We start from the raw sequence: 15,975 nt of genomic DNA on the forward strand, positions 1-15,975 counted from the left end.
ACTGGCTGCAGCCACTGCATTGTATGCAAAACCTCCCCCCTCCGCTGTCAGGTCCGTACAACATACACGGACCTGGCAGCAAAAGGGTTAAAGCGGATCTTCACCCACTGAGGGAACTTCCCTCCAATCCACCCCTCCTCCCCCCGCTGCATGAATACCGCCACTTTTTGTTTTTTTTTCTTTCTTTTTCTTAAATAAAAATGTATGGCCCGCTCCCCCCATACACATTACTCATTTAGGTGAATGACATGCACAGTGCTTGTTGTGCCTCCTGGGATATGCACATCCCAGGAGACAGAGCCCTTCATTCAGAAAGGAGGAAAGGAGTATTGTTTTTTTTGGGAGGTGCTGAACCCAGAAGAGCCGGCTGAACTCTCCATTACGTCACAAGTGGTGATGCAGGACTGAGCAGAGTCAGAAGACAAGAGATCTCAGCAGGACAACGCTGGATCCTCTGGGTGGGTGAATATCTGAAATGTGCACAACAGACCACCAGGTAAGCCGGGGGTGGGGGGTGAGCTAGAATGGAAGAAGATCCGCTTTAATAATCACAAAGTACAGGAGTTGGAAAAAATTATGGAAACGCTAGGTAAAAGAACAAAATCGTTACCTAATATGGTGCTGGACTGCCTTTGGTATTCAAGATGGCCTATCTTTCAAGGTGATGATGGCACCTGCAGAACACCAAGATGTAGCTGCTCATGACTGCGCCACCACCATGCTTTACTGTTGGCACTAGATAGTTCTGGTCGTAAGCATGGTACAGTGCTTGCCACACGTAAACATGTCCGGTGGTTGGGAACAGTGTGAACCCCCATTCATCAGAACAGATTACAGTCTTCCATTGATCAATAATAATCCCCCAATTTATGGGCGTTGCACCACTCTCTCCTCTTCTAAGCATTACATCAGAAGTATGGCTTTGTTTTTTTTGGCAAATCATACTAACCTAGGTGGATGCAGCATCGGTCCAATGCTGCATCTGTCCTCCGCTGGCTCTAAGTGTGAGAACTCAGCGATCACATGACCACTGAGTTTGCTGTCTGCTCTGCACTCCCAGCGCTCACTAGAGCACTAAGCTGAAGAGGGGGAAGGATTGGCTAACTCAGGCTCACAGCAGATCACTCTGGGGTGGATCCCAACTTTGAAGTTGGGACCTTTCCCCAGCCTGGACCAGTTGAGTGACGTCAGCTAACAGCGAGCTTCAGCCTGCTGTCAGCTGAAAACGACTCACAGGAGTGCAGAACGAACTGCCCTCCTGTGATCCACAGGAAAAGTACAGCCAAAGGAGCTTTGACTGTACTTCTCCTTTAATATCGGTCACTGGTGGTTTGGCAATTACAGCGCGCCCGTGAATGTTTTGCTTATGGAGTTCCATCCGCAGTTTTTGTGAACACGAGCTTTGGAAGACTGAGATTGAGCTCTGCAGTCACTTTTGCAGCAGTTGTTTGCTTATTCCGGGTCACAATCCTGCACAATGTGCTTTTGATTACTTTGGTAAGTTGACCATGTTGACCAACGGTTTCCCAGAAAACTGTAATGCCGTCATAACCTTTGATACTGTACCTCGTGACACGGCAAAAAAAAAATAAAAATATCGCCAACTTCAGTCACAGAGGCAACAGGTAAGCGGCACCATCAATTTGCCCTCTTTGAAACTCGGTAAGCTCTGACATGACGCCATATTACCAGCAGTGCACGCAGTGACCGACGAAAGTGAGGCTTTCATTCTGACAGCTAGGTGTCCCATCACACAGCAGAAAGCAAAACAATGTTGCATCACTTCTGCTTTCAACATGACATTTCATCACTTCCACACCTGCAAATCATGTAGCATTTCCATATTTTTGTTCAACCCCTGTATATTACATTGTAAAAGCAGCAGCGACATCATCACTGTGCTGCACATACCATGTGCAGAGAGCAGAGCTGTGGGAGGGACCCAGCAGACCCCACCCAATACAGGCTGCCTGCAAAAAACTAAAGAAAGGGGGCAGAGGCAGGACCAATCACTCTGCACAAAGAGAGAGAGTAGCAGTGAGCGGTCTTCATCACAGGAAAGAAGTGTCACACTGGATGACTGCACAGATCTGAAAATACACAAAGCACACCAAGAGTCACGGAAAACAATGAGGGTTATTTACGAAAAGTGGAGTGCAGAATCTGGTGCAGCTGTGCATGGAAACCATTCAGCTTCCAGGTTTTAGCCCTGGTTCACACTGATGCGGTGCGGAAATTGCAGCATTTTCAGTGCGAATTCCGCACCGCATCAACATCGCACCCCGTTCATGCGAACCACTGCGGATTTGTATGTTAAGTTAACAACACCCCGAAAGCAGTCCGCAAAATGCGGTGCGATGTGCAGAATAGGATCACATAGGTGTGAATACCCATGCGATCTGATTCTAGTGCAGCCCCAAAAAAAAAAAAAAGGGGTCCTGAACATTTTTGGTGCGGATGCGGTGCGATTAGAGCCATACAAAATGTATGGCTCCAATTGCACCGCACACAAATAGCATGTGGTTTTGCACAGGAATGCGGTGCAGTTCCTGTGTGAATCACATGCGATATGCCGCACCGCACATATGAGAACCCAGGCTAAGTGTCAAAGCTTAATTGAACAAGCTGAAGTTAGAAGCTGATTGGCCACCATGCACAGCTGAACCAGATTCTGAGTGTTCAGCTTTAGTAATCTGCCCCAATATTTCCTTATCCCAGAGTTCAGCATTAAAAGATCAGTAAAAAACAAGAGATGAGGGCCAATGGTTTTCTGTATCATAGTACACCCAATCCAAGAATAAAAACAACGAATACCAATACACGTCAGCTGACCTTTGTAAGAAGTTTTTGTTGCTGGCTGTGTTTCCTTCTGAGTGATGACACCTCCTTCCAAAGCGCTTCATTCTCCCTGCAAACAGAACAATTTTTGACACTGTGATGTTTTAGATAGAGAAACAAAGGGTTAGAACTAGGGAAGCATGGATATGGGTGCTGATACCGAGTATTTTCATGTGAAACTGATACATTTCAGAGCGATTTGCATCAATACAAAATGTAGAGACACAAATTACACCGGAATGTGATTCCTGTCCAAATTGCATGCAGTTTCTCCACTGCTCCTATGAGAACACAGGCTTGTCATACTTCCCTGTACTGCTCCCATGCCATCACAAAAGGAAAACATGGGGGTTTTGAAATCTCTCCTCTCCTTGCAGGGACGACAATATGGGCCAGACGTGACGGCGCTGATCAATCAAAAGCTATCTAGCCCATATCCATGGGGATTTCATATCCCCAGGTTTTCCTTCTTTGACGACATGGGTTTGGTGCAGGAAAGTTTTCCGCACCGCTCCTGTGTGGACTCAAATTATGACAAGCCCGAGTTCACACAGGAACAGTGGAGAAAGTGCATGTGATTTGGATAGGAACTGCTTTCCTGTTCAATTTCCATGCTATTGTTTGTGGATCAATTTGATTCCATACATTTTGTATTGACGCAGATTGCACCGCAAAGTATCGGTACTCGGTTTTAGCGAGTACTTGACCGAAAGTATCAGTACTTGTACTCGCCAATCATAGAAAGGGTATCAGTGCATCCCTAGTTAGAACCTCTGTAAAGTATTTTTTTTTCCTACTGTGCCCCTGCTGCTGAGATACACCCTCACATATGGCCTTGGTAAACACTGTCAACATGCCAGAAAGCAATCAGAAATCCCAACAGTCACTGTAACAGGAATAGTGGTGCAAACCTCCAATGGGGTTGCATGTTCTGGTGTGACAAGTCTTTCCTTACTTTGGTCGGTTTTCTGCCACAGTAAAGAAAGCTCATAGGGCAGAAATAGAACAGAAATTTCCCCAATAGGATAAAGCCAACCCCATAAGGACATAGTTTGGCCAGCTTGGTGTGGAGGAACTCAAGTGAACACCTTTGGGGTCAGATCTTGATGAATTGGGGGGGGGGAGCCCTTCCCCATTTACCACCAACAAAAAGGGGGATCCTACACCACTGACCACCATGGTAAAGGGGGCTCTTTATGGTCCACTGGTGTAAGGAGCTCTTTGACGCTGACCACTGATGTAAGGAGCCCTTCGACGCTGACCACCGATATAAGGAGCCCTTCAACGTTGACCACCGATGTAAAGAGCCCTTCGACGCTGACCACCGATATAAGGAGCCCTTCAACACTGACCACCAATATAAGGAGCCCTTCAACACTGACCACCGATGTAAGGAGCCCTTCGACAATGACCACCGATGTAAGGAGCCCTTCGACAATGACCACCGATGTAAGGAGCCCTTCGACAATGACCACCGATGTAAGGAGCCCTTCGACAATGACCACCGATGTAAGGAGCCCTTCGACAATGACCACCGATGTAAGGAGCCCTTCGACAATGACCACCGATGTAAGGAGCCCTTCGACAATGACCACCGATGTAAGGAGCCCTTCGACAATGACCACCGATGTAAGGAGCCCTTCGACAATGACCACCCACCAATGTAAGGAGCCCTTCGACAATGACCACCCACCAATGTAAGGAGCCCTTCGACAATGACCACCCACCAATGTAAGGAGCCCTTCGACAATGACCACCCACCAATGTAAGGAGCCCTTCGACAATGACCACCCACCAATGTAAGGAGCCCTTCGACAATGACCACCCACCAATGTAAGGAGCCCTTCGACAATGACCACCCACTAATGTAAGGAGCCCTTCGACAATGACCACCCACCAATGTAAGGAGCCCTTCGACAATGACCACCCACCAATGTAAGGAGCCCTTCGACAATGACCACCCACCAATGTAAGGAGCCCTTCGACAATGACCACCCACCAAAGTAAGGAGCCCTTCGACAATGACCACCAATGTAAAAAGCCCTTCGACAATGACCACCAATGTAAGGAGCCCTTCGACAATGACCACCAATGTAAGGAGCCCTTCGACACGGCCCACCAATGTATGGAACCCTTCGACACGGACCGCCAATGTATGGAACCCTTCGACACGGACCGCCAATGTATGGAACCCTTCGACACGGACCGCCAATGTATGGAACCCTTCGACACGGACCGCCAATGTATGTGTTAAATCTAAATTATGATTCTGCATTTATATTGATGGCAAGCTTGCAAAATATTTGGTTTTTATGATTAGTCATAATTAATATTAATATGTGTGAATGGTCTTTGACAAATGGTAGTATTTACTATTCTTCAATTATAGCTGAGACCAAAAGATATACAAGTTAAGCTGAAATAGTATATACTAGTTGAAGGTTGAGTATACTATATTTAGGCATAAAAGTATTTGTTAGTTATGTCAAGGTTATTAGAAGTGACTTACTATTACATTATGTATTTTAATAATAATCTGTGTGCATTTAGTATACGTCTCTAACATTGATACATATATAGTTTAGGGATTATACATTGATATGTTCTTAAGCTATATTATTCTTTACGTCATTAGCTTATAATATTATTTACATCAGCATTCATATGTTCCTGTCCATCAAACATCATATGTATAGCATCCCCTTCCTTTTATGAAATGGCTTGCTAAGCAGTAATAATTTCCATAGAAGGTATTAAGATCACTAACTATGACGTACATTTGCCTCTTAAAAGTCCATGAGACAACGGACAAGGAGACACTCACTCACACACACACTTACAAGCTACATGACTCTTGCATACACACGTCTGAGAAGCTGCAACAGGTGCATACTGAGATCACTTCCGGCTACAATATAGTCACATCCGGCTTTTCCTTCTTCACAAAGTCATTGAGACGGACAAGGACATGGAGTATCGCACATGGCAAGGACAGCCATGACAGATAATGGTGACTCTTTGTTTTAAACTTTCGCTTGTCATTTTTACAATAGTTTTATCTACATGGAACTGTTCATAATACGCTTTACATTGTTATTTGACACCATTGTGTGATAGAATAAAATCACACTTCATTTTTTATTTCAATGGCTCTTTCATTCATAATCGCCTCAAGACACTAGAAGAAGTATTATATGTGTCTAAAAATCCAACATTTTGGTGAGCCAGCCACCGCCGAACGTTTTTTCTACGGATTTCCCCATGCCTTAAGGGGGAAAACTACGCACAATTCTGTGATTGTCAAGTCTTGGGAAAACACGGTGAAAATAACCTAGCAGAACAGGCGATTAAACAGACGTGGACGAGAATTCCAGTGATTGAGCCGGGTCAAACGAGAAAATCTTCTGATTACGGTGAGTAACAATTATGGAATTTATTGATGACTTAGTTAATGAAAGCAAGTTAGAATTTAAAGATGTTTCTTTATATTCTGAAGACAGTCAGCTATGGCACTATATGTATAACGAATGTTTACAGGCCAATATTCAGATAGATAAATCTAGATTTACTGTCCACAGACAGCGTAAGAAGATATCTAACATCTTAAATTTAGTAAGAATATTCAACAAAATGATTTTGAATGTTGATTTACCTGTTAAAAAAGCTTGTACATTAAAACAGACAGAATGTAGCACTGTACAGAATACAGAAAAGCATGAAAATTTGTCTCAAGATGCTCTTAGTTGCCCAAACTGTGACATTTTTTGTAATTACATAGAGAATCTTGAGGAACAAATTGACTCAGAGACAAATCTTTTGTTAAGACTGCAGAATGACAGTAAACAGGTTGCCATGATAAACACAGATGACAAACAGAGTGATTCAAAATCAGAGCCACGGCTGTCCGATATCTCTGAAAGTTCGGATATTGACTCTGATGACGAAACACAAATTAAACATAAAGAATTGTTATGTAAAACTGCAAAACTTAAGTTGCAAATACATAATCAATTAATGAAAGTTTTAAAAGACATCCCTGCTTATGATCCAGATAAAGATATCTACAGCAACATGGAAATATATGAAATGCATGTCAAATGCCATCAGATTTCAAATCATGACATAAATTATTTATTTCCGATGTGGCTACCAATTAAATTTATGTCTCGAATTAAAAATTCTGTTGTTAACGATAAAGATCAGAAAAAACATAATGACGCGACAGACAGACTGCGACAATTGCTGTTATGTTCAACAGGTGAAGACGTACCTTCTGTAGAAATGCTAGACTTACTTCAGACTACTGCTGACGAAGACCCTTTTGAATTTAAAAATAAGTTTTCCAAAGCATATAAAATTATATTTGGAGTAGAAAATGAGGAAGACTCAGCTATGATCAAAGCTTTTGTAAAGAAATTCACGTATTTAGACCCAGTAACCATTGTCATAGCAGAGGAAAAACAAAATTTGAATGATATAGTAAGTTTCATTGATAGAATCCGGAGAAAATTGAAAAACAACCATTTCACTTATGAGGTAGCTGTGCTTCAAAGTGACAACAACAGTCAGACTACAGTTATGCCAGGAACTACTACAGGTCCCAGTAAGAATGACAACGACAGATGCAAGCAAGTGAGTCATAATGAGTATAACACATGCTTTCACTGTCATAAACAAGGTCATATCAGACGCCATTGTTGGAAGTTTAAACTTGACTCACAAATAAAGAAAATGGAAATAAAAAGTGAAAAAGCAGCTTTTGTACAACCTGCTGTGTTGTGTAATGATACAAATTTAACTGAATTGCCTTATGCCTTATCAGTTAAACAAATTCATACTTTGACTAGAAACAACTGTTCTGACAACAGGGTGAGAAGGGCTGTCACTGACAGAAATGGTTTATTACCAGTTCCAAAAATAGAATCACGTCCACATTCATCCCCGATATCGTTAGAATTTGTCGCTCCAATTGTATTGGATGACAATGGAAGGCCTTTTATAGACGGATTACTAAATGGTAAAAAGATCAAATTCCTAATTGACAGCGGATCTGAGATTAATCTTACCAGAGAAAACGTACCTGTGAAACCAAATTCACCCATGTGTAAAATAAAAGGTTTTAATAATACAGGTCATTCCACTGCTAGACAGGTACCTAATGTAACATTTGAAATACCTGGGCTAGTGAAAACTAACATTGATATTTGGTATAGTAATGCCACCGAGAATATTCTTGGCATTGATTTTATCAATAAGCAAAAGTGGATTATTGATATTATGACCAAAGTTATTTGGAGGAATCCATCTAGGCCCAAATCAATGTTAATGGATCCTTCTATATACAGTGATGTTGGTTTCAACTCTAAAATGTCTACAGCACAAAAATGGCCTGATACTGATGGTAATTATGCTTTACAAGAATTGGTACAACGTTTTCCAAGTTTGTGGTCAAAATTTAAAAATGACATAGGAACTTTGAAAGATACAGAATTGAATATTGAGGGAAAAGATCCTAAAGCCCTTAATCAATATGAATTACCACGAGAATCAATAGGACCACTTTCTGCCATTATTCAAGAGTTTGTACAACTTGGGATTTTAAAGAAAACACAATCAGTAGTAAATAACTGTATTTGGCCTATCAAAAATGCTGACAATTCATATTCTTTGTCAGTTGATTTCAGGACACTGAATAAACATATTACAAATAACAAAGCAGTTGTTCCTGATCATTCTAATATCAAGTCACATTTAAAGGCCGAATCCAAAGTGTTTTCTGTTTTGGAAATCGATAACAGTCATTTTTCGATCCCCATAGCTAAAAGTTGTCAATACAAGTTAGCTTTTAAGTTTCAGAAAGAGACCTATGCATTCACTCGGTTAGTAGCTGGTTTAGACATCAGTGATGGTGTAGTCCATGAGTCCATAGAAAACGTCTATCACAATTTTCAAGGCCAGAATGCATTTTTCAGCATGTAAATACAATTATGCTAAGTACGCAGAATGTTAACGAACATATTACTCTTTTGTCTGAGTTATTTATGTTGTTACAGGATGTAGGCCTAAAATTAAACCCGGAAAGAGTTCAGCCGATGAAAAGTCAGGTGAAATGCTTTCACATGGAGATCAGTCAAGGAAAGAGACAATTATTGCAGGAAACAGTCAGAGCAATCACTGCCATTCCAGTTCCTACAACACAAAGCATTGCAACAATTTTTGAAAAACATAAATCATTGTAAAGAGTTTATACATGGTTTCGCAGAGAAAGTTAAGCCATTATATCATCTTTTGAAGAGTAAAAATAACTTAGTTGACCAATGGGGTCCAAATGAGAATAATGCTTTAAAAGTGTTGAAAAAGGATTTGCAGAACGCGCCAACATTAGGTACAGTTGAGGTTTGTTCCAATGCTCCTTTTGTTGTGAAACTCATGTATCTGATAATGCAATTTCAGTAACTTTGTCTCAATTAAAAGAAGGTAATGAGAGACTAATTAGTTACTTCTCCAGAAATTTATCACCATTGGAAAGAACTTTTACATCTGAGGTACAACAACTGTTGAGTTTCTTTTATGCAATCAAAGCTTCACAAAGCACAGTAAAGTCACATAGTATCATATTACAGTCTCTTAACAGTTCACTAAAAAGAATTCTTGAGGAAGATACATTCAGAGAATGTCGTGAAAGGTATCCTCAGTGGATAAGAGCACTGTTAGCCAAACACATTGTGATAGGTACAGCTGTATCAGACAAGTCTCTACCTCACATTCACAGCAACACATGTACTACTGAAGAACACTAACACCAGAATAATGACATCAGCACAGAAAACAGCTACGCATATTTCTAATATTATAGGGATGAGAACAAAGGCATAAACCTTTGTCATCTCTGGGGTGATACAAAACCTTTCTTTGTTTAGTAAAACAGGGTTTTGCGGTCATGACCTATGATGAAATATTGCGTCCTGTCATACCTAAATAACACACTACTTTTGTATTCTAGTTTAGGTAATTTTAGACAGGATTAGGACAGTATTTTGATTGATATATAGAGGTTTTCTGTAAAAGGAAATAGGAAGTAATGATACTTCACAATATATGTTCCAAACTCATAAACTGATTGTTCCATAATCTTTCATATTTGTTGAAAAAGGTGCAAGAATAATGCAATGTTTGTGCCAAAGTAATGATACTGCATTTCTTTACAGAAATGACATCTAAAATCAAACATGAAGCGTAACAATCTCCTACAAGCCAACGTGAAAGAATTCGGACGTTAAAGAAGAGATCTTCATATGGAAGAAGATTGAACAAGAGCTTAATACTTCACACTTGTGACTGATTTATCGCATTCAACAAAAATGTTTCTACCTTACAGAACTTAAAGAAGATATTATATAGACATTGCATGAAGAAAAGATTCATCAAGAGGAAATCTATTTATTAGTGATAAAATAATTTATTATTGATAATATTGTTATAGGTCACATATACATTTTAATGATCCTTTTATTCCGATACTTACATCCATATTGGGATAATATTATTATTATTTTTTATATATTCGTATACGGAATATTTTTTGGTTAAAACTTCATAGAGTTATTTCAGTTATTAGAATATCTTTTGTTAAAAGATTTAAGAAACATATTACTCTTATAGGAGCAATATAAACTTATGACACATTTTAGAATGGAAAAGTATATTTCCGGAGAGTTCAAATATTATACAAATATGGAAATATACTACATTAATTATTATTACATCATTTAATTATTTTTATTATTATTATTATTACTATATTATCATATATCAATTAACATTATGATTAAGAATTTTTAGGAAGAGAAACTGAAAGATAAGGTATAGAGCAGTGGTTCTCAACCTTTCTAATGCCGCGACCCCTTAATACAGTTCCTCATGTTGTGGTGACCCCCAACCATAAAATTATTTTCATTGCTACTTCATAACTGTAATTTTGCAGTGGGAGGAGTAGTGCCATGTCATTGGTGTCAGTGGAAGGAGTAGTGACCCATCACTGATGTCAGTGGGATGAATAGTGCCCCATCGTTGGTATCAGTGGGAGGAATAGTGCCCCATTGTTGGTATCAGTGGGAGGAATAGTGCCCCATCGTTGGTATCAGTGGGAGGAATAGTGCCCCATCACTGATGTCAGTGGGAGGAATAGTGCCCCATCGTTGGTATCAGTGGGAGGAATAGTGCCCCATCACTGATGTCAGTGGGATGAATAGTGCCCCATCACTGGTGTCAGTGGGAGGAATAGTGCCCCATCACTGGTGTCAGTGGGAGGAATAGTGCCCCATCGTTGGTGTCAGTGGGAGGAATAGTGCCCCATCGTTGGTATCAGTGGGAGGAATAGTGCCCCATCGTTGGTATCAGTGGGAGGAATAGTGCCCCATCGTTGGTATCAGTGGGAGGAATAGTGCCCCATCGTTGGTATCAGTGGGAGGAATAGTGCCCCATCGTTGGTATCAGTGGGAGGAATAGTGCCCCATCGTTGGTATCAGTGGGATGAATAGTGCCCCATCACTGGTGTCAGTGGGAGGAATAGTGCCCCATCACTGGTGTCAGTGGGAGGAATAGTGCCCCATCGTTGGTGTCAGTGGGAGGAATAGTGCCCCATCGTTGGTGTCAGTGGGAGGAATAGTGCCCCATCGTTGGTATCAGTGGGAGGAATAGTGCCCCATCGTTGGTATCAGTGGGAGGAATAGTGCCCCATCGTTGGTATCAGTGGGATGAATAGTGCCCCATCACTGGTGTCAGTGGGAGGAATAGTGCCCCATCACTGGTGTCAGTGGGAGGAATAGTGCCCCATCATTGGTGTCAGTGGGAGGAATAGTGCCCCATCATTGATGTCAGTGTGGTGGAGGGGAGAATAGTGCCCCATCGTTGGGGTCAGGGGGGGGGGGAAATAGTGCCCCATCGTTGGTGTCAGTGGGGGGGAGGAATAGTGCCCCATCGTTGGTGTCAGTGGGGGGAGGAATAGTGCCCCATCGTTGGTGTCAGTGGGGGGAGGAATAGTGCCCCATCGTTGGTGTCAGTGGGGGGAGGAATAGTGCCCCATCGTTGGTGTCAGTGGGGGGAGGAATAGTGCCCCATCGTTGGTGTCAGTGGGGGGAGGAATAGTGCCCCATCGTTGGTGTCAGTGGGGGGAGGAATAGTGCCCCATCGTTGGTGTCAGTGGGGGGAGGAATAGTGCCCCATCGTTGGTGTCAGTGGGGGGAGGAATAGTGCCCCATCGTTGGTGTCAGTGGGGGGAGGAATAGTGCCCCATCGTTGGTGTCAGTGGGGGGAGGAATAGTGCCCCATCGTTGGTGTCAGTGGGGGGAGGAATAGTGCCCCATCGTTGGTGTCAGTGGGGGGAGGAATAGTGCCCCATCGTTGGTGTCAGTGGGGGGAGGAATAGTGCCCCATCGTTGGTGTCAGTGGGGGGAGGAATAGTGCCCCATCGTTGGTGTCAGTGGGGGGAGGAATAGTGCCCCATCGTTGGTGTCAGTGGGGGGAGGAATAGTGCCCCATCGTTGGTGTCAGTGGGGGGAGGAATAGTGCCCCATCGTTGGTGTCAGTGGGGGGAGGAATAGTGCCCCATCGTTGGTGTCAGTGGGGGGAGGAATAGTGCCCCATCGTTGGTGTCAGTGGGGGGAGGAATAGTGCCCCATCGTTGGTGTCAGTGGGGGGAGGAATAGTGTCCCATCGTTGGTGTCAGTGGGGGGAGGAATAGTGCCCCATCGTTGGTGTCAGTGGGGGGAGGAATAGTGCCCCATCGTTGGTGTCAGTGGGGGGAGGAATAGTGCCCCATCGTTGGTGTCAGTGGGGGGAGGAATAGTGCCCCATCGTTGGTGTCAGTGGGGGGAGGAATAGTGCCCCATCGTTGGTGTCAGTGGGGGGAGGAATAGTGCCCCATCGTTGGTGTCAGTTGGGGGAGGAATAGTGCCCCATCGTTGGTGTCAGTGGGGGGAGGAATAGTGCCACATCGTTGGGTGTCAGTGGGGGGAGGAATAGTGCCCCATCGTTGGTGTCAGTTGGGGGAGGAATAGTGCCCCATCGTTGGTATTAGTGACACAAATGATGGGGCACTATTCCTCCCACTGACACCAATGATACTTACCTTGCTGACCCCTGCTCCAGCCTGGGCTCGCTCTCTCACTTACCTGTCAGCTGTCTTCCTTCTCTGGCCGCTCTCCTCTTCACTCGCTCCGGCAGCTCCCTCGGTCTTCTTTGATGTACGCGCGCTGCCGCTCGGCTCCTCCTCTCCAAGCTCCAACTCCTCGCCGGTGATTGGCCGCCTGTGTGCCTCTCCTGAGCTACAGTTCCGGTGGCCAATCAGCGGCGAGGAGGCGGAGCTGCTGAGCGATCCCGGAGGTGTGGCCAGGTGACAGCAGCGTATCATCCCGCCCACACATCGCCGGAGACTGCAGCGGTGTCTCAGTTCCTAAGACCATCGGAAATATGTGTTTTCCGATGGTCTTAGGCGACCCCTGGGAAATGGTCGTTCGACCCCCAAAGGGGTCGCGACCCCCAGGTTGAGAACCGCTGGTATAGAGGTTTGAAGGAAAGTTATTTTTGATTGGTCCAGTTATGAAGAATATATACGATCATTTGGTATAAGACGGTGTGTATGGGACATGAATGAAGTGTGCATTGATTAAGCATTAATTCTGAACTAATCATAATAAGGGGGACATGTTAAATCTAAATTATGATTCGGCATTTATATTGATGGCAAGCTTGCAAAATATTTGGTTTTTATGATTAGTCATAATTAATATTAATATGTGTGAATGGTCTTTGACAAATGGTAGTATTTACTATTCTTCAATTATAGCTGAGACCAAAAGATATACAAGTTAAGCTGAAATGGTATATACTAGTTGAAGGTTGAGTATACTATATTTAGGCATAAAAGTATTTGTTAGTTATGTCAAGGTTATTAGAAGTGACTTACTATTACATTATGTATTTTAATAATAATCTGTGTGTATTTAGTATACGTCTCTAACATTGATACATATATAGTTTAGGGATTATACATTGATATGTTCTTAAGCTATATTATTTTTTACGTCATTAGCTTATAATATTATTTACATCAGCATTCATATGTTCCTGTCCATCAAACATCATATGTATAGCATCCCCTTCCTTTTATGAAATGGCTTTGCTAAGCAGTAATAATTTCCATAGAAGGTATTAAGATCACTAACTATGACGTACATTTGCCTCTTAAAAGTCCATGAGACAACGGACAAAGAGACACTCACTCACACACACACTTACAAGCTACATGACTCTTGCATACACACGTCTGAGAAGCTGCAACAGGTGCATACTGAGATCACTTCCGGCTACAATATAGTCACATCCGGCTTTTCCTTCTTCACAAAGTCATTGAGACGGACAAGGACATGGAGTATCGCACATGGCAAGGACAGCCATGACAGATAATGGGGACTCTTTGTTTTAAACTTTCGCTTGTCATTTTTACAATAGTTTTATCTACATGGAACTGTTCATAATACGCTTTACATTGTTATTTGACACCATTGTGTGATAGAATAAAATCACACTTCATTTTTTATTTCAATGGCTCTTTCATTCATAATCGCCTCAAGACACTAGAAGAAGTATTATATGTGTCTAAAAATCCAACAGTATGGAACCCTTCGACACGGACCGCCAATGTATGGAACCCTTCGACACGGACCGCCAATGTATGGAACCCTTCGACACGGACCTCCAACGTATGGAGCCCTTCCACACAGACCGCCAATGTATGGAGCCCTTCCACACGGACCGCCAATGTATGGAGCCCTTCCACATGGACCACCAATGTATGGAGCCCTTCCACACGGACCACCAATGTATGGAGCCCTTCCACACGGACCACCAATGTATGGAGCCCTTCCACACGGACCACCAATGTATGGAGCCCTTCTACACGGACCACCAATGTATGGAGCCCTTCTACACGGACCACCAATGTATGGAGCCCTTCTACAGGAATCACCAATGTATGGAGCCATCCGACAATGGCCACCAATGCAAGGAGCCCTTCGACAATGGCCACCAATGTAAGGAGCCCTTCGACAATGGCCACCAATGTAAGGAGCCCTTTTACAGGAACCACCAATGTATGGAGCCCTTCGACAATGGCCACCAATGCAAGGAGCCCTTCGACAATGGCCACCAATGTAAGGAGCCCTTCGACAATGGCCACCAATGTAAGGAGCTGAAATCCATCAGTAATTAGAAAGCAATCCTGCCTCTTGTCGGTGCAAGTTAATATCAGCTGGTTCAGTCTCAACTGATGGCCTATAAAAAGTTGTCTCATTACCAAGATGTCACACAAAAAACGTCTCATGATGGGTAAAAGCAAAGAGCTCTCCCAAGACCTATGCAAACGTATTGTTGCAAAACATACTCATTGCATTGGTTACAGAAGGATTTCTAAACTTCTGACTGTTCCAGTGAGCACTGTTGGGGCAATAATCCAGAAGTGGAAAGAACATCATCTCACCACAAGCCAGCCACAAACAGATGCTCCTCGCAAGATTTCTGACAGAGGACTGAAAATAATTATCAGTAGAGTTGTCCAAGAGCCAAGGACTACTTGTGGAGAGCTTCAGAAAGACCTGGAATTATCAGGTACAATCATTTCAAAGAAAACAATAAGTAATGCACTCAACCACCATGGCCTGTATGCATGCTCACCACGCAAGACTCCCATTTGTTAGAGGGATCAGTGAGCGCTTAAATCTATTCAGCAGCAAAATGCACCAAAAGGAAAGCTGATACCTTCAATAGCATATATAATCAAAAAAGTGCAGTGCTGAAAGAACATCCAATAATATTATTACTAAAATAGTGCAAATAATTCAAATAATTAATAAAGTGCAAAGTTCGTATATATTGTGTGATTATTTGATATGCCCATATACGATAAATAAAAGTCCAATATGAGTGTGATATATCGTCATTAATTATTGATGTGAAGTGGAAATCCTGTGCTCAGGTGAAGATACATTCCATGTGACAATTATTCCATTTCGGTGAAGTGCAGGGAATATGGTAAAAATACACACCACGAGATGTGCATTTAAAATAAGCAGTACAATA

The 15,975-nt window shown here is 42.7% G+C and overlaps 1 protein-coding gene and 1 long non-coding RNA gene across 4 annotated transcripts in view; one reads left to right on the forward strand and one right to left on the reverse strand.

Moving 5' to 3' along the window:
* LOC149463402 (heat shock factor protein 3-like) overlaps positions 1-15,975 on the reverse strand; it is a 112,174-nt gene that overhangs the window by 55,853 nt on the left and 40,346 nt on the right. For all 3 annotated transcript variants that reach the window (XR_016312403.1, XM_089674895.1, XM_089674896.1), the window contains exon 5: positions 2,833-2,908. Coding sequence is in view for 2 of the 3 variants with exons in the window: in XM_089674895.1 (XP_089531021.1) it covers positions 2,833-2,908 (76 nt within the window). In the remaining variant the exon portion in view is untranslated. The remainder of the gene's footprint in view (positions 1-2,832; positions 2,909-15,975) is intronic.
* On the forward strand, positions 5,603-10,397 carry LOC149463403 (uncharacterized). The gene is made up of 2 exons (XR_016312402.1): positions 5,603-6,251; positions 10,047-10,397. It is a non-coding gene; the product is annotated as an uncharacterized LOC149463403 (long non-coding RNA).

This window comes from Staurois parvus, unplaced genomic scaffold, assembly GCF_062004578.1.
Source record: "Staurois parvus isolate SC_StPar_1 unplaced genomic scaffold, SC_StPar_1.0 ptg000154l, whole genome shotgun sequence".
Lineage (NCBI taxonomy): Eukaryota > Metazoa > Chordata > Amphibia > Anura > Ranidae > Staurois > Staurois parvus.